General features: G+C 31.5%; 7 protein-coding genes across 7 annotated transcripts; 6 read left to right on the top strand and 1 right to left on the bottom strand.

Moving 5' to 3' along the window:
- Nucleotides 1-3: 3 nt before the first annotated feature.
- On the bottom strand, nucleotides 4-843 carry HYPBUDRAFT_153553 (uncharacterized protein; the record flags this gene model as incomplete). The annotated part of the gene is made up of 1 exon (XM_020221607.1): nucleotides 4-843. A coding segment is annotated over exon 1 (617 nt), but the record flags the coding sequence as incomplete, so codon positions are not given.
- A 1001-nt stretch (nucleotides 844-1844) lies between these two features.
- RPA34 (DNA-directed RNA polymerase I subunit) lies at nucleotides 1845-2318 on the top strand (the record flags this gene model as incomplete). Its single annotated transcript, XM_020223982.1, has 1 exon — nucleotides 1845-2318. A coding segment is annotated over one exon (474 nt), but the record flags the coding sequence as incomplete, so codon positions are not given.
- A 253-nt stretch (nucleotides 2319-2571) lies between these two features.
- On the top strand, nucleotides 2572-3342 carry HYPBUDRAFT_112698 (uncharacterized protein; the record flags this gene model as incomplete). Its single annotated transcript, XM_020218924.1, has 1 exon — nucleotides 2572-3342. The coding sequence occupies one exon, from the start codon at nucleotides 2572-2574 to the stop codon at nucleotides 3340-3342; it is 771 nt and encodes a 256-aa protein (XP_020075053.1).
- A 78-nt stretch (nucleotides 3343-3420) lies between these two features.
- Nucleotides 3421-4164, top strand: HYPBUDRAFT_111977 (bifunctional 4-hydroxy-4-methyl-2-oxoglutarate aldolase/oxaloacetate decarboxylase; the record flags this gene model as incomplete). The annotated part of the gene is made up of 1 exon (XM_020218872.1): nucleotides 3421-4164. A coding segment is annotated over one exon (744 nt), but the record flags the coding sequence as incomplete, so codon positions are not given.
- Nucleotides 4165-4340: 176 nt separating this feature from the next.
- On the top strand, nucleotides 4341-8653 carry HYPBUDRAFT_242656 (uncharacterized protein). Its single transcript, XM_020223299.1, has 3 exons — nucleotides 4341-5955; nucleotides 6013-6414; nucleotides 6457-8653. The coding sequence occupies exons 1-3, from the start codon at nucleotides 4452-4454 to the stop codon at nucleotides 8220-8222; spliced, it is 3672 nt and encodes a 1223-aa protein (XP_020075055.1). The 5' UTR covers nucleotides 4341-4451; the 3' UTR covers nucleotides 8223-8653.
- A 117-nt stretch (nucleotides 8654-8770) lies between these two features.
- On the top strand, nucleotides 8771-11431 carry TPK1 (cAMP-dependent protein kinase catalytic subunit TPK1; the record flags this gene model as incomplete). The annotated part of the gene is made up of 2 exons (XM_020222588.1): nucleotides 8771-10269; nucleotides 11385-11431. Exons 1-2 carry the CDS (start codon nucleotides 9084-9086, stop codon nucleotides 11429-11431), a joined length of 1233 nt encoding a protein of 410 aa, XP_020075056.1. The 5' UTR covers nucleotides 8771-9083.
- Nucleotides 11432-14302: 2871 nt separating this feature from the next.
- Nucleotides 14303-17041, top strand: CLA4 (serine/threonine protein kinase; the record flags this gene model as incomplete). The annotated part of the gene is made up of 1 exon (XM_020220230.1): nucleotides 14303-17041. One exon carries the CDS (start codon nucleotides 14303-14305, stop codon nucleotides 17039-17041), a length of 2739 nt encoding a protein of 912 aa, XP_020075057.1.
- Nucleotides 17042-17856: the final 815 nt, after the last annotated feature.

Here is a 17856-nt window from a genome sequence, read left to right on the forward strand (position 1 = left end):
ACAGTTTAACATGAAGTAGATTATAACAGTTTAACATGAAGTAGATTATAACAGTTTAACATGAAGTAGATTATAACAGTTTAACATGAAGTAGAATATAAAGTATACTTTTATAGAATTATGACGTGGAATAAATTTATAAATTTATACAAGTAAATGGTTAGTCAGCGTCGTGCTGGGCGAGTAAGTTTGGCATCCCCCAACAGGAATAGCCCAAGGATTTGGCAATATAACATAAACCTTCGGTTTCAATTCCATCATAACCTTCGAATCTCTCCCAAGTGGTACCAATGATGTAATTGGGAGGGAAAACCACACCTTGTTTATAGATGATTGATTTAGCGAAAAGAATGGCACCGCCAACCGAATCCAAGGGCACCAAATAAGTTTCCAGGGTAGAAACTGGATTCTCAACAAACGACTGTAAATGAAACATATTTTCGGTAACGTCTCTAGGAACATAATCCCAATTATCCCAATCATTCTGATTCATTTTCTCTAATTGATTTTTGGTTGGTTTTGTTCTTTCACCTCTCCAAGAATTCTTATCATAATCGGGATTTTCAGCTCTAGCAATTCTGGGAACCAAAATATCCTTTTTCAGATTAATAAAATGATGAATCATTTTCGGATGATCAATAGAAACAATATCAGAATCAATAAATAAAGTATAACGTTCATTGGCTAATCCATTAAACAAATTGAAATTACGGGATCTAGCAATTTGTCTTCTTCTTTTCCTCTGGACTTTATCATCATGTCTATTAGCGCGATCTTTCATACTAAAATCTTTTTCAATAAACGGTGCAGTGATTAAATTAACTTTATAAATTTTAGCTTCAAAATCACTATTAAAATAATTTTTAAAGAAGAAATCAATTTTTTTAAATTCTTCTTCATCTCCCACCAAGAAACTCAAACTTATTAATTTCAAATCATAATCAAAACCTTTAATTGTTTGAAACAAATCTTCAAATCTACGTTGCTTACCATACGATTCTTGATTTCCGATGGTTGATAATATAACTAAAGTATTTTCTTGTTCATCATAATTATTGATTTGTTTATTAATAAACTCAATTTTTTTATAATCAAATTGTTTATCATCATGATACTTCCTCTCATAAAATGGTTTTTCAGTTACACTGAACGGTTTAATGGGTTCAATGGCCGAATTCAATTGGGTAATACTTATTATTATAAGTACACTAATTATAACCCCAACCACCAAGGGTAATTGTTTCCTATTCATTGATTTAATGGAATAAAATAATTTAAAATCCCCTTGACTTTTCCGGTAATTAAATATAAAACTCGCCAATTCTTTTTTTAACTCTTTTGTTCTAATTTATCTCTATTTATCTTTAATTGTTTTTGGTTCGGTTCCGCAGTTTACTTACGTTTATGGTATTACGAGGTTCCTCCTCACTGATCCAGGAACGTGGGTATGTCTGTCTCCTTTCCTGGTAGTGCTAATACACACCTTCCTCTGCCCAGTTTATTCCTTTGGTGACGGTAGCCAGCAAATATCCCATTAGATGAACACTAGCTGGACGTCAGCTTAGCCTCCCTGATAAACCGTTTCTGTCAAGACCAAAATCCGCCTCAACACATAACCTCTACCACGTGCAACCTGCAAATCGAGCAGCGTAACCTGCAGTATGTGTAAACTGTAAACCCCTGTGCCATAACCCGCAAACTTTGTAATCTGCAAATTGAAAATATAAACTGTAACTTATGTAATCAAAAAAAAGAAAGAGGTACGGAGGTGGAACTCGATGAGATGATTTCAAAAAAATTATCATTTAATACCCTATCGACTACAGTCACCAAGCATGGCACCTAGTTATAAATCGGATAAATACGTGGGAGACGTGGACTCGGACTCAGACCATGAAATAGAGTTTGCTCCTCCCAAACACTACCACCAAGTAGACGCATCCAAGAAATTCAAAAACCAAATCAATGATAATAAGGAAATTTGGCTCATTAAAACTCCAAAAAATTTCCCAATTTCAAAATTAAAGTCATTACCGGTTAGTTTTACTTCTACATCAATTACAAATGGACCCAAGACTTTTGATCTCGGAGAGAAAAACTATCAGGTGAATGAAGAAAACTTATCAAATAATGAAGAAGTACGTAAATACTCATTAATTGCTAATAGAAAAATCGTTTCCAATAAAAAAATCGATAGATTTTATCACATTAGTGAATACGTCAACATTCCTAAAATCAACTATGACCAAGTTAAAACTCCAAGAGAAAATGTTAAAGTCATTGAAAATTTAAAAATGAGACATTTCCCAACCGGTTACAGTTCTAATGATTACAATTCTAATGATTACAATTCTAATGATCACCAAGATGAAAAAATTCTTAAAAAAACTAAAATAGAGAAGAAAGAAAAGAAAGAAAAGAAAGATAAAAAGAAGAAAAGTAAAAAAGATTAGCATTTTGTATATTAATAAATTTTTTGTATAAAGAAACCCTCTTAATTGTAAGCTGGTGCGAACCAATAAAATTATCAAAACTTTTGCTTATTCATTAATCTCATCTTAATCTTTAAATATGGGGAATAAAATCTCTAAGCAAAGAAAGTTGGGGGATACCATCACCAAGGCAACCAATATCAACCGTTCTAATATTAATCAACTTCCTTCTGAACAGTTGAAAATTCAATACGAACAAAATCAGCAATCATCCCAACCACCTCCACCAACCGTCGATGAAAGTTTAAACCAAAAACCCCTTAACCCGTCCCAAATACCTAAATTCGATGCCAAATACCTCTCTAAAAAACTAAAACAAACCCCTGAAGGTAAAGATGGGTTTGACCCTCAAGTAGAAAAAGAATTTAATCCAAATTTTGTAAATTCAATTAATCATTTGGGTAAGCAAATTAAAAGTCACGACTTGAAATCAAATCTAAATCCAAATAATATCGCCTTGAAACAATTAAGTAACCGTAAATCCTTATTTGAAAAAGGTGAAAAAGAATTAGAAAGTCAAATGAATCAAACTGATCGTTCTTCAATTAAAAGATCAATGATCCATCCAAGAACCTTAACTGCTATTTTAAATGACTTACATGATTCCAGAGTATCTAAGGACCAAATATTAAAAGATTACCAACTAGATGACCATTTCTTAAACAATTTGCACAATCGGTTCAAAGTTGCTTCTAATATTGTGGTTATCGAAGAAGAGGCTTCTCATGACCAAATTGCTCCTAAAAACTCAACTAAACGTTTTGATGATAACTTAATCGATTATAATGGTCAACTAAATGAAAATTTGGATAAACAAAAATTGAAAAATTTACAAAATAGATTAAATTAATTATGTATATAGTAGTATAAAAATATATAAAGCTCCGATTCGCAGAAATCAATCCTTCAACTACTCTCGTTCTTTAATTCAACCATGTCAAAGCTTTCTCCTAAATCGGTTATTACCACCTTATCGAAATACTCTCCTTGTGATGTTTCTGATTCCTTGGTTAAACACGGAATCGCCAACGGTGGCTACATTCCTAATTTGCTGATTCGCTCTCCCCAGATTTTGAAAAATTCGGTTGTTGGTAAAGCTTACACCGTTTTATACGCTCCTAAATCTGATCCTAGACCTGCAGTTAAACAATCTTATGTTGATGAAATCCCAGAAGATGCTATGGTGGTTATTGGTTTACCTTTAAATCAACAATTGACTTCTGCCCCTTACGTAACGGTAAATAATGCCTTGTATGGAGGTTTGATGTCTACTAGAGCCCAATATCGTAAAGCAAATGGCTCAGTCATATTAGGTCGTATCAGAGACTTAGATGAACACCTCAACTTGAACTTCCCCGTTTGGTCCTATGGCGTGGGTAGTACTCAAAATGGCCCGGTGGTTAAGGTTGTTGGTATTAATGTCCCGTTGCAAATTAAGGTCAATTCCATCAACGCAGACGATCCTCCAGAAATTCTCACCATTCAACCTGAGGAATACATTGTTGCTGATAAGAATGGAGCTGTCAGAATACCAAATCAACAAGATTTGGATTTCGATTCCGTCTTGGACTATATCCCCAAAAGAATCGACGCCGACGAACACGTAAGAGAGGACATCACTAACGGGAAAAACTGCTCAGAGTCCCAGAAATACTGGCGTAGCAAGATCTAATCTAGAATGTACACCTATTCTCTTATAATAGCTTTGTAGTATAGTTTGATAGCTTTGTAGTACTGATTGAATAGATTAGGACAGTCACACCCGTGCACCGCGATTTGGCTACGAGCAAACCTCCTTTAAAAAAGGAGTAATAACCTGGGGATATAGAACTCTTTCTTTATCAATTGACAGAACACTAATTCTAGTATCGGTGTTGGTATTGGAAGTTCTCGATAGTACTGTGAAGCTGAAACGTTTTGATTTTTTTTCCCTTTGCTGTTTAATCTAAGTCTTTGATCATGCCGGTTGATTTATCAATGGATATTGCCGCTAATGATGAAGAATCCAATGGTTTTGATGAAAGATCTTCATTAAGAGTCTCCTTAATCGGTAATAAAGACTTAAAGTATAAGATTTTAAGGGACGCTGAACAACTTAGTATCCTAGTCAATGATTTTGACCAATTGACTGCAAAAATCATTGCTAAAAGTTCGGAAGAGTTGGTTGAAGCTGATACGTTGATTAGTGACCTAGAAACAAGTTTGGTTATATTGAAAATATTGATAACGTTTATATCGGAAATCAAATTCAGTGAAAAATTCGAATTAGAACCAAACTTGAAAAAATTTAACCAATTAATAAGTCCAATTAATAAAATATTGAAATATTATATGAAAGTTTTATTACCCTTGGTTTATTATACATCAGTTGATTTGGTTCAGAAATTTGAAAGTATTGTTCGATTTAGTTTGGAGATTTTCATTAGTTTAAACAATCTTCAACATTTCAATTTACATTTTGATGATGAATCGGGTTTAAATGATTTATGGAAATTTGTTACTTCTTTGCTTATTTTAACTGATGGGAGTCTTTCGGCCGACCAAAATGATTTCAATCCAATCATATCTTCAAATTTGTTATCTTGTCTGTTGAAATTAGTTCCTTTATTATTATCAAAGTCAGCAGAAAATCCCCATACTAATCGATTAATGATTGGTTTATTATCAGTTTTATTGAAAAGATTAGAAAATGAATGTGACTTGATTTGTAAATTTCATTTACCAAACTTAACTAATAATGAATTTGATTTTTTTTTGAAAGATTTAACTTTTAAAAATTCGAAATTACCAAATATTGAACCTAATTATGATTTTTTCAATTCAAAAATAAATTTGTCTTTATTAATTGATTTGATAACTTCAATTGGTCAAATATTTAGTCAATTTAATGATTCAAATGATCATTTGATTATGATTATTCCAAATACTTTTAATAATAATTCAAAATCTCCCACCATAATATTATCAAATAAGATATATTTCACTTTATTATTATTATTAAAATTTGATAATAAATATTTAAATTTAGTTTCCTTAAATTTAATCCATTTTTATCTTAATAATTTTTTAAAATTTAATGAACCAACTAAAGAAATTAAACATGAAATCATAAAAAATTATAGAAAAATATTACCAAGAATAATAGATTTATTAGATTATGAATTTATAAATTGTCAAAATGAATTAAAATATTATAATCGATTAACAATTCCCAAATTTTTGAAAAGCCCAATAAAAATTTTAACGATATTAACAAAAGGCTTTAAATTCATAAAAGATGAAATTAGAAGATGTAATGTGGATTATAAAATATTAAATAATTTGGGGATTTTAGTTAAAAGTGATTCGTCTTTAGAAAATATGTATCTTTTGAAAAAATTAAGTGAAAATGGTAAAAAAATGGTTAATTTCACTTTGTTAATTGATCTAGAGAATAATCAAAAAAATTTGAATAATAATATAAGTAAACTTAATAAAACTTCTAAAATTGAAGGTTTATTTTTCAAAAACGATCAATTAGAAAACTTGAGTGATTATTTATTACTTTTAAGTATTTATGTTAGTGAAGATGAAGAATACCGTCATCGAATAGTTGATTATCAATTTCAATCAGGCCCAAAAAATTTGTTAGCCCAATTAACTTTTGAATTGATTGATAATTACCGATTTTTATTGATTCAAATCCAAATTGTTTATAATATACTTTATAATAAAAATGGGTCCTTGAAAATTAAAAATGAAAATGATTTAAATTGGTTTGGGAAAAATTTAGGAATCATCTTTACTATAATAAATCATGAATTTTATTATAGTATATTTCATTTAATAAGATCATTATCCAGATCCGTGTCAACGTTAAGAACTTTTTTCGTTGAATGTAATTCATTTGCAAGTATATTGGATTTATCTAATTTTTCGAATAGTGAACTGGTTGTTAATGATAATGGGATTGGAGAGCCTTTAGTTACAACCACAAATCTTACTTTAAATGAAAATCATAAATATGTTAGAGAAGGGTATCCCACAAGTGGAAGTTTTATTAGTAGCATATTACATATATTAAAAATTAATGAAGAAAGTGAAAAAGTGATGAAATTTTTCATCAAAGATGAATTACAAGATTTGAATAATAACTTCAAAATTAATAATTCAACTAATAAGTTATTAATTTTAGGATCAATTGCAAATTTTGTTTTAGAATTTGGATCTTTCAGATATGACGTTGTCAATGATGAAAATTTTTTGAAAAATTTAAATCTGATTTATGAAAATTCACTTCAACCAAGTAAAAATTATGCTGATTATTATTATAATCAATATATTCAATTAACTATATTTCAAATATTGAAAAATTATTCGTATAATGAAAATGAAGAGAATAAAATGGAATTGCTTTCATCGATTTCAATAAATGCAATATTTGAAAAATCGTTATACGGACTTCATAATGAAATCAATGAATTCGAGGAGGAAAATCAAGAGGAAGTGGTTAGCATAAAGATTAAAACCAAGATATTATCATTTGATATTTTCCGAAATTTAACTGCTGGTTCGTTACATTTCAGCGAACAATTGAATAAGTTCTATCAAGAATATTATATGACAAACAAACCAGAATACGAGTTCAATAACCCGATTCCATCTACTTGGGAAAACTATTTAATCCAGAATATTTTAAATTTCGAACTTTTCACTGAGTATAATGAAAGCAATGAAGGTAAACTTGACAAATTTTTGAATGATGACGAATTGTTGGTAAAATTGCTATTAAACGAAGAATACGTCAAGTTCATCACCTCAATCAATTACATTGAAGACCATTGCTATACAAATATATCCAACTTCAATGAAGAAACCTTCCCGCTGAAAGAACTCATGAAGATTTGGAAGAGATTTATAACTTTGAGAATCGATAAATCAATCGAAAGAAGATTAATTAAAAATGATTTAAACTTAAAGATTGAATTAAATAATAACTTGAATGAAATTAGATTATCGATTAGCTGGATAATCATTAATTTAACTTATCAAAATGAAGAATTTGGTATCAATTACCCTGACAGTAACAATTATAAGTTATACGATATGATTAAAACCGGTTCACAATCGGAACGGTTATCTAGTGGGAAATACGGAATAGTAATTGAAGACAGCGATGAAGATGATACTCCCAAACCTGAATCTAACCAAGACTTGTTGAATGCAGAAACAAGAGCTAAAATCTTATACGAAGAAGGTTTTGTTCAAGCATTGAACAATTTATACTTTGAATTATCAAGTACCAAATCAGAAGAAATCAAACGATTTGATAGTATTAATAGTAATTCACTATTAGAAAAAATCAAATCAGCAATTCTACAAATCATATCTTTAGTAGATGTTGATTTGAATCAATTACAAGATAGTATTCCTCAAGGAGAAGACCGACAGAAAAAACGCAGAAGAAGTAGTAACATCATCACTTCAAGAGGAAGAAGAGTCAGTCATAATCCAGAATCGGCCTTGCCCATCATCTACTCGGGCACATTATCTAGAACAAGATACGAGTTAAACCGAGGTGGCGAAGGGTTTGGATACGGGTCGGACGAAGAGTACTTGGACGCGCAAGACCAACCCCAGGATCAACCAACAGCCAGTTCCAGTGCCAGTGAGAGCACCAGCCCCAGTGCTAGCCCTAGCGAGAGCGACGCTAGCTCCAGTGAAATCGAAGACGACTACTGGGTCAGATGAGCTAATCGATCACCCTTCGACAATAGTCTGATGACTAAGTCACTTGATCTCAGAAATAGTTAAATCGATCATCTACCTGAGATGTTCGGTTAAAAGTGCATACAAAATATTTCATCACCGGAATAATTCAACAATAAAACAACACCTGCCAAAAGAAAAGCGTTCCTTAGTGAACCAATCGGATTCTCACCGCATCTTGACGACCCTCCTCTATGCATCTTGATAAACGATGGCTTATTTCTAACCGACTCTACACCAAATAATCCAAACAATATTTCTTTCCTTATTATCGACCGTTTTTTTGGGTTACGTCACCCCTACATTCCTGTCTCCTCGCTCCATTGCACTTCTCTTCCTCCATAGCATATAGTAATACCACTCGTACCCTTCCTCTCCCTGTCCGTACTGCTCTGGTCCCTATTTCTCCTTGAGCCCATGCTCCAAAGCTCTGCTTTTGGCGAAGTCTTTCACCGGTTTTTTGCAAAGAGCAAAAAGAAACAATTGCCAATCCGATGTCCTGCACACAAAAAAGGCTCAATCAAACAAAAAAAAAAAAAAAAATGAGTGAGTTTTGTACATTTTTTCTTTTTCCTTTGGAAAATGAAAAAGATTTGGAATTGAATAACAAGTTTTCTTTATATTGGCCATAGTTTCTGTTGATACGCTGAGTAGAACAGAGGATTGGGTATTGAGAACAGCTGCTGGATCCAGGATAGTCAGGTTAGCCAAGTTGAGCTAGGTATACGGGGTTATCAGTTGGTAAATTAATAAGTTAATAAGTTGATAAATTAATAAATTTAATAAGTTGATAAGTAGATAAGTTGATAAGTTAATACATCAATAGGATAAACAATCGGTAATATGACGTCGCTTGAACCCAATGAAAATAGCATAAAGTCATTGAATGACATATCGCTAGAAGAAATGGCCCAGAGACAGCAACAACAAAACATTTATGTTTCGCCACCAGTGTTGGAGACCCAGAAGGAACAAGAACAGGAGCAGCAGCAGCTGCTGCAGCTGCTGCATCAGGTGCAACAGAATGAAAGTTCTATTTCTTCAAGATCATCTTCTAAGCATTTACATCGTGATACTACTACTAAAGGAAAATATTCACTTAATGATTTTCAAATCTTAAGAACTTTGGGGACTGGTTCATTTGGTAGAGTTCATTTGGCTAGATCGATTCATAACGGACGTTTTTACGCTATGAAGACTTTAAAGAAAGAACGAGTTGTTAATATGAAACAAGTTGAACATACAAATGATGAAAGAAGAATGTTGAAATTAGCTCAACATCCTTTCATCATTAGAATGTGGGGGACATTCCAAGATTGTCGTAATCTTTTCATGATTATGGATTATATAGAAGGAGGTGAATTATTTTCATTATTAAGAAAATCTCAAAGATTTCCAACTCCAGTTGCTAAATTTTATGCTGCAGAAGTTTTTTTAGCAATTGAATATTTACATCGTTTAGATATCATTTATCGTGATTTAAAACCAGAAAATATCCTTTTGGATAAAAATGGTCATATTAAACTTACTGATTTTGGTTTTGCTAAAGAAGTTAGTGATGTAACTTATACTTTATGTGGTACTCCTGATTATATCGCTCCTGAAGTAGTGGCTACTAAGCCTTATAATAAATCAGTTGATTGGTGGTCTTTCGGTATCTTGATTTTTGAAATGTTAACTGGTTATACTCCGTTTTATGATCCAACTCCAATGAAAACTTATGAAAATATCTTGAATGGTACCATTACTTATCCTGATTATTTACCTCCAGATATTTTAGATTTATTACAAAAATTAATCGTTAAAGATTTAACTAAACGTTTAGGTAATTTACAGAATGGATCAGATGATGTTAAAAATCATCCTTGGTTCAAAGAAGTCATTTGGGAAAGATTGCTCTCAAGAGATATAGAAACTCCTTACGAACCTCCAATCACCTCAGGGGTTGGTGATACCTCCCAATTCGATCGTTATCCTGAAGATAAAGAATTGGACTATGGTATTAGTGGAGTCGGTGATCCTTATGGAAGTCTATTCAATGATTTTTAAATTGGAGGAATAAAAAGCAAAAAAAAAACAAAAAAAAGATACAAAAAAGTAAAAAAAAAAGTACATCAGTTCAACCTTCATTTAATGACTTTTAATTACGCCTTTTCATTTCAGTTTCATTCTTTCCTTTATGCATTCATTCTTGCTCGTATAGATTGACCTTTTTTGCGTTTTGGTTCTCTAAGAAGATTTTTTTGCATCTATTTATATCTTGTATTATAAAAACTACAAACTTTTCATTATACTTTGTAAAATCTATTAATGTTACATACAAGTATCGATTGACCTCATCCAATCTCCTTTTACGAATTGTTCGGATGTTAATCTTGTTTCAGGATTTAAATCCAATAATTTATAAATGAATAATTTTCTTAATTCACATAATTCTTTTTCATCTTCATTTTTTAAATTATCGTCGACATCGAATAAAGTTTCAATTGGTTTGAATTTTCCCGCCTTTTTAATTAACCATTCTTTTGTTCTATAATCATAATCTGATAAGCAAGAGTTAGCAACGTATTCTGCAAATACTTTATCACGATATTTCCGTTCATTGTTTTTGGTGAAATGATGTTGTTTAACATCGGTATTTGTCCATAGATAAGAAGTTGAATATTCATTAAAAATATCACTTAAATTTTCATAATTTTTTGAATCATCATTAAAATAATTTTTTTTGATATTGAATAAAACAAGAATTAAAATACCTAATGCCCAAGAATCCTTTTTAATTGGAGAAAATCCTTTTGAATAATCTTTATTATTATAATTGAATTGATAAGGACAATATTCTTCTGGAGAAACAAAAGGTTCTGAACCTAATGGACCTTCATTAAATGGAGTGAAATGTTCTTTTGAGTCCCATTTTGTTCTGAAAACATTTGATTTACCAAAATCACTTAATTTTAAATTAATTTTTGAATGATTTTGATGGAAAGAATTGAAATCAAATTGAATTAAAATATTCTCTAATTTCAAATCATAATGAGCCACTCCGTGTTGATGCATATACCATAAACCTTTTGAAATTTGATTTATAAAACAATCAATTTCATTGAATGAAATATTTTTGTTGTCAAAAATCAAATTTTTAAGATAATCAAATAAATTACCTCCTGAAGTACATTTCATTACTTGATTAATCTTTAAATTTTCTTCATAAAATTTTGATGATTGAATATAATTTGAATCAATTGAATTTAATGGTGGTAATGTAATCATAAAATCGACTGACTTAACCAAATACTTGGAATTCAAAGTTGAAGATATTATAAATTCCGATAAAACTCGATCAATAAACTTCTTTCTTGATTCCTTTTCACCAATTTTTTTTTGTAATTCTTTAACTGCATAAAGAATATTACCATTTTTGAAATAGTCTAATTCTAATTTAGTTAAATTTGATTCTTCATCATCTTCTAATGCATTTGGATCAATGATTTTGATTAGTCCATAAGCTCCTTTCCCAATAACATGACGAACAATCCCATATCTTTGATATAGTGTTTTATTTTGTTGAACTAATTTATATTGTTTGGTTATATCATCATGTAAATCTAATAACTGATTTAATTTTTCAGTCAAGTTTTGAATTAGACTTAACTGATTTTCACTGATTACCGATTCTTCATTTTTCCCACTTGGTAATTGATGGATCTTAAAATTCGAGTCAATTAATGAAAATGTTCTCTTCAGTTCATCATTTGCTAATTTTTTCAATGAAACTATTGAATTTTCTTCACTTGTTAATCCACAATATCCCATCAAGTTATATATATGAGAACCGATGTTATTTGGATTATAATTCTTTGTTTTTAGTATAATTTCATGAGAATGATCTAATTCTTCATCTTCACTCAGTCCGTCCAGTTCATCCAGTCCGTCACTCAGACCACTCAGATCATAATCATCACTTGAATTCTCAAAGGAATTCTCATTGGCCTTCGCTATATCGTCCTCTATAATAGTACTTACTCTTTTTTTCAATCGGTTACTTTTGATTTGGGTGACTTCTTGTTCATTCACTGCATCATTTACTTTAATCGAATTACCAGCATCGTGGCTGTTTAGCCTAAATATCAGCTTCAACTTCTTATTTGAGCCAGAATCTTGTTTGGGAGAAGGACTAGACGCTAACTTCTTATCCTTTTTACTCTTAAATAACGGCATATCCACCAAGCTGCTTCTGCAATGGAATATCGGACTTGTCTAGCTTTTTTTCTGTTTCTCTTTTCATGCTTTGTTCTGACTCTCCACTCTATTCTCATTTGCATCCAACAACCGCTCCTTCTACTAACGGAAGTTGTCCTTGAACTATACTACTTCTTCTCTACATGTCCGGAGTCCTGACTACTGTTCATCTTAACTGCTTTGCTAGTTGCAAATCTTGACTAAACCTCCGTACATTTACACTTCATTTATTAACTTCAACACTCTTCACTCATACTTTTCGCTTACTAATTCTTATTCAACATTCTTACTATTCACTTCTTCTTTTAACCTGACTTACTTCTCACTTCACGTACCTTTCACTTGACTTACCTTTCACTTGACTTACCTCTCACTTGACTTACCTTTCGCTTGACTTTTTCACTTCTCTCTTCACTCGATGTAGCAACGATATGCGGTTCACGGCCGGCTGACCGGTGCTGAACTGACCGACTCAACCTCGTAAGTCCTGCCCTTTCCTTTTCCGGATTCCCCCGGTTCTGAAATCGGTCAATCGGCGCGCCGACCTGAAACACCCGTGCATTTTTGAGAGATTTTTCTCGAACCAAAGACCCGTACAGTTTGTGGTGGTCAGGTGATGTGGTGTACCGGTCTTACCCCTGAGGTTAATTTAGCCCGATTTGGATTGCAATCGAACTTACACAAAAACACGGGTCCCATATCTTTACATTTTCGCACCCCTCAAAACTTCTAAAAAAAAAAAAAAAAATCAAAAAAAATCAAAAACATCAACACATTTTAACCGCCCTCCGGATTTGAATACAAGCACCACATTTACTTGATTGGAAAAAGGCACATGTTTCATGGTGTTGACCGCCTATTCTTTTTAACTACACAATACGCGTACGCTGATAGCTCCGAAGAGTTTGAATGTTCTTCTCCCCTTGTGAACAAGGACTAACATCAATTAAACATCTCGATTAGTTCAGAATCTTTTCGAAATTATCTGTCATTTGCTTCTTTCTTTCTTTACTTATACTCTTTCTTTTCAATTGTGTTCGGTTCCCAATTGTTTATTACTTGCCGCTCGTCTTTCCAAGCTGCTGATTATTGCTCAAATCACCATCTCAACCTAAACTACTTTTTGGTTACGAATAGCTTAAAAGTTTGTTTGTTTTACTTTATCTATACGCTATACTTGCAAGATTGAGCTAAAACTAATCCCATTGGTAAGATCTAGTCAACTATTCATAGTCGCTCAGTCATCAGTTGCTCAGGTGCTCAGGTGCTCAGTTCCCCAACCACACATTTATCCAGGTATTCAGATATTCAGACATCTGAATCATCAGGCTGAATCAAGTCATTGAGGTTACCTTGACATTTTCTTTGTACGATTATCACGAATCGTCTTTTTTCAATTGAGCGAGAAAAAAAAAAAAAAGTACAGGTGAAAGAAGAACTCCATAAGGAAAAAAAAAATTATAGTAGAAAAGTTAGGAATCAACCATCAGCAACCTCCCAACTCAATACTATCCTCTCTATCACGTCTTTCCCATTCGTTAAACTTAGACTTTACCCACAAATCTTACTTCTGTTGTGGTAATCTTTCTCTCGCTGCTGCATTTCTTAAAATTGTTGTTTTTCTTGTTGTTCACTCGTTGCTGATTTGATATTTTGAATCTTTGATTTGATTTTGGTTCTTGTGTTCTTTATTTGTTTCCTTTTCAAGTTGCCAACAACAGCTACAGCCCTAATAAAATCACGAACACTCATTCGTTACTTGCCAACATACTATTGATAGTAATCTTTGCTGATCAATATTTTGAAATATCTTTTTTAAAAATATGACTAGCATTTACACTTCCGACATTAAACATCATAGGAAGGCCCCTCCTCCTCCAGGTTCTAATACCTCCTCTTCTTCATCGACATCCCTTGCTTATCATAATATGACCTCTTCAATCCCTCCTCCCCTTTCATCCTCGTCAACTTCAAATTCAAATACTTCGGGTGCTACAATGGCTTCAACCCTTGATGAAGGTAATACTTCAACTACATCTTCCAATTCTTCAAAATCAATCCAGTTAAATATTAATTCAAATAAACGTCAATCTGGTTGGGTTCATGTTAAAGATGATGGTATTTTCACTTCATTTCGTTGGAATAAAAGATTTATGATTATTAATGATAAAACTCTTAATTTTTATAAAAATGAACCAATTGCTCATGCTACCCTCGATTCAAATTCAATGAATACAAATGCTCCTGATTTATCTTTCCCTTTAAACTTAATTAGTAGCATTAATTTAAAACCAAATTCAGGTTATTCAAAAACAAGTCAAACTTTAGAAATTATTCCTAAAAATAATGGTAAATCAATGTTAATATCAATAAAATCAAATAATGATTATTTGGATTGGTTAGATGCTTTTACTAATAAATGTCCTCTAATTAATATTGGTAACCAAAATAATACTAATGTTTTAAATGGTGGTACAGGAGTTTCAAATCCAATTAATTTCACTCATAAAGTTCATGTTGGTTTTGACCCAGCTAGTGGTAATTTTACTGGGTTACCTGATAGTTGGAAAAACTTATTACAACATTCTAAAATCACTAATGAAGATTGGAAAAAGGATCCAGTGGCTGTTATTGAAGTTTTGGAATTTTATTCAGATATAAATGGTGGTAATTCTGCTGCTTCGACTCCAATGAGTTCTCCAGCTATTGGTAACAATTCAGTTAATAAAAATCTACAAGATTTAACTAAACCTCCTCAAAATAGAAACCAAAATCAAGCAAATAATAATCCTCAATTTAAACCAATTAGAGCGGCTCCAAAACCTCCAGCACCTTATCATTTAACTCATCAACAAAATAAATCTTTTAGTGGCTCATTACCAAGTGATTCTAATAATCAAGATAATCAAAATAATGAATATACCAATAACATTTCCCCTCTTAATAATTTGTTAAATAATTCTAATAAAGCGACTGACTCAAAGTCTGCTCCTAATAATGATTTAATTCCTGTTAGAAGGGCTCCTCCTCCTCCTTCATCTAATAATAATAACAATAATAATAAACAAAATTTACCTACTGGTTTAGGTATATCAAATTCAGGACAAAATCAATCTCCAAGTTCAATTCCAAAACAAAGTCCGCCAACTTTACCTAAAAATAAACTTCATCCAGATTTGAAAATTCAAACTGGTCTTAATCAAACTCCTAATAAATATCCAACTCCACCTGCTAGTGCACCAGTGACTGGACCTACCTATATAAAACCATTTGGTTTAAATAAAACTCCAGCTCAAGGACAATACCAAGATCAAAATCAATCACAAAATCAAAATCATTATCAAAATCCTCCATTATCTGCATCTTCTAATCAACAACATTTTCAAACTGGTAAAACCGGAATTAATATTAAACCAATTGCAACTGGAGCTGGTGGATTACCATCATCAATTTCACAACAGGATGCCCCAATTAAACCACTTCAACCTCAACCACGTCAACCGGCACATCATCAACATCAACAATCTCAAGCTTCTAATAAATTGAATCAACCAAATGGTAATCCACCAATGGGACCAGCTCAAAATAAAACTGCCAAACAAATAAAGAAGGAAAGAGAAAAATTGAATGATATGCAAATTATTGCAAAATTGAAAACTGTGGTTAATAATAATGACCCAACACCATTATTTAAAATTATTGAAAAAGCTGGACAAGGTGCTTCAGGGGCAGTTTATTTAGCAGAATCATTAAATAAAGGAGATGAAAATAATAAAGTTGCTATTAAACAAATGGATCTAAATGTTCAACCAAGAAAAGAATTAATTATTAATGAAATTTTAGTTATGAAGGATAGTCAACATAAAAATATTGTTAATTTCTTAGATTCATATTTGAGAGGAAATTCTGATTTATGGGTTATAATGGAATATATGGAAGGAGGATCATTAACCGAAGTTATTGAAAACAATGAATGTAAATTAAGTGAAAAACAAATTGCCACAATATGTTTGGAAACATTAAAAGGTTTACAACATTTACATAAAAAGCATATTATTCACAGAGATATTAAATCAGATAATGTTTTATTAGATGCGAAAGGAAATGTTAAAATCACCGATTTTGGATTCTGTGCAAAATTAACCGATCAAAGAAATAAAAGAGCTACAATGGTTGGTACTCCATACTGGATGGCTCCAGAAGTTGTTAAACAAAAAGAATATGATGAGAAAGTTGATGTTTGGTCATTAGGTATTATGACAATTGAAATGATTGAAGGTGAACCACCATATTTGAATGAAGAACCCTTAAAAGCATTATATTTAATTGCAACTAATGGTACACCAAAATTAAAGAAACCTGATTTATTATCAAATTCAATTAAAAAATTCTTATCAATTTGTTTATGTGTCAATGTTATGTACAGAGCTCTGACCGATGAATTATTAGAGCATTCTTTCATTCAACATAAATCTGGTAAAGTTGAAGAATTGGCTCCGTTATTAGAATGGAGAAAAAATCCTCAAAATCATAACTATAGTGATGAAGAAGATGATGACTAAGTCCATAGCTTGTCATTTTTTAATCTATGTTCTTTCCTTCTTTTCATATATACATATTTTTTTATTAATTTCTTGTTATTATTGTTAGTTTAGTATTTTAGTTTAGTATTTTAGTTTAGTATATTAGTTATTATTATTATTATTCTTATTATTCTTATTATCCTTATTATTCTTATTATTAATATTTTCTTTAATTTTTTTATATACGTTTTGTCTTCGTGTTCTATTTTGCAGTGATAAGTCCACTCTTGTGTGTCATTTGAATTGTTTGATTATACCTATCAATGCACAGGCTACGTCGGTTAAATAAGGTTAATTTTAATTAACTTCAATAATCAAGACAAACAAACAAATAACAAAATTGAAAAGGTCCCAATTTAAAAAAAAAAAAATACTCATTACCTCTAACAAAAATCAAATTAAAATACGACAGAACAACCTAGAACAGATAAAAGGATTGCTACACCAACTTTTAAGTTAAACCTTAATGGCTTGTGTTATGTCATCAAATCAGGGTTTAAGTAAATATAGTAATGAAAATTTTTTCATGTAGAACTTCACCTGAATAGCTAAACTTTACCGACTTTGAATCACTGGCAGAATCAACCATTGAGAAGAGTTTGTCAAGACGAACCAACAACAAAAACAAACACTTATTGTGGTTTCACATAATGGTTTACAATTATGATTGACATGAGCATATTGTTCTCTCGACGGTGCATACATTGACAATTATTTAGACTTAGCATGAATTAGACGAATAGTTTGAAGCATGGCGAAAAGCGTCAGAAAAGACAAGTGAAGAGTCTTTTTTG

The sequence above is a fragment of the Hyphopichia burtonii genome (genome assembly GCF_001661395.1).
Source record: "Hyphopichia burtonii NRRL Y-1933 unplaced genomic scaffold HYPBUscaffold_6, whole genome shotgun sequence".
NCBI lineage: Eukaryota > Fungi > Ascomycota > Pichiomycetes > Serinales > Debaryomycetaceae > Hyphopichia > Hyphopichia burtonii.